Genomic DNA, 381 nt, shown 5'->3' with positions numbered 1-381 from the left:
CCAGGTGGTGTTTCCCCGTTAAGAATGCAGGAGGAGGAGATGCATGCATGCTGTTGCTGTTGCTGTTGCTGTTGCTGCTGCTGCTCTGCTGGGTCATAAAGATTTCACTCTCTTCTGTGTTTCTCCATAGCGGCGAGGGAAAAGCTACAGAATTCCAGGTCGACGTACACCGGACCTCCTCATACAGCCCAAGCACCGCATACACCCCAGCCACCGGCTCCTCTGCAAACGCTATGCACTGCACAGCTTCATCACTTGCATTTGTTTCGCAACCAAGTCCTGATGCTGCTCCCCATGAACACGTTGTTGAACTCCTCGCCGCACCGGGTCCCCCCAAGAAGGCCCCTGATCCTGCATGGATGCTGCTGCTGCTGCTGCTGC

The 381-nt window shown here is 55.6% G+C and overlaps 1 protein-coding gene across 1 annotated transcript in view; it reads right to left on the bottom strand.

Moving 5' to 3' along the window:
- Positions 1-231: 231 nt before the first annotated feature.
- Positions 232-381, bottom strand: part of EMH_0068390 (uncharacterized protein) — a gene marked incomplete at both ends in the record, with an annotated part of 2,173 nt that continues 2,023 nt past the window's right edge. The window contains one exon of the mRNA XM_013498737.1: positions 232-381. Within this exon, the coding sequence (XP_013354191.1) occupies positions 232-381 (150 nt within the window).

This window comes from Eimeria mitis, genomic scaffold (genome assembly GCF_000499745.2).
Source record: "Eimeria mitis Houghton genomic scaffold, Emh_scaff3674, whole genome shotgun sequence".
Classification (NCBI taxonomy): domain Eukaryota; phylum Apicomplexa; class Conoidasida; order Eucoccidiorida; family Eimeriidae; genus Eimeria; species Eimeria mitis.
This window is presented reverse-complemented; position numbering and strand designations above follow the sequence as displayed.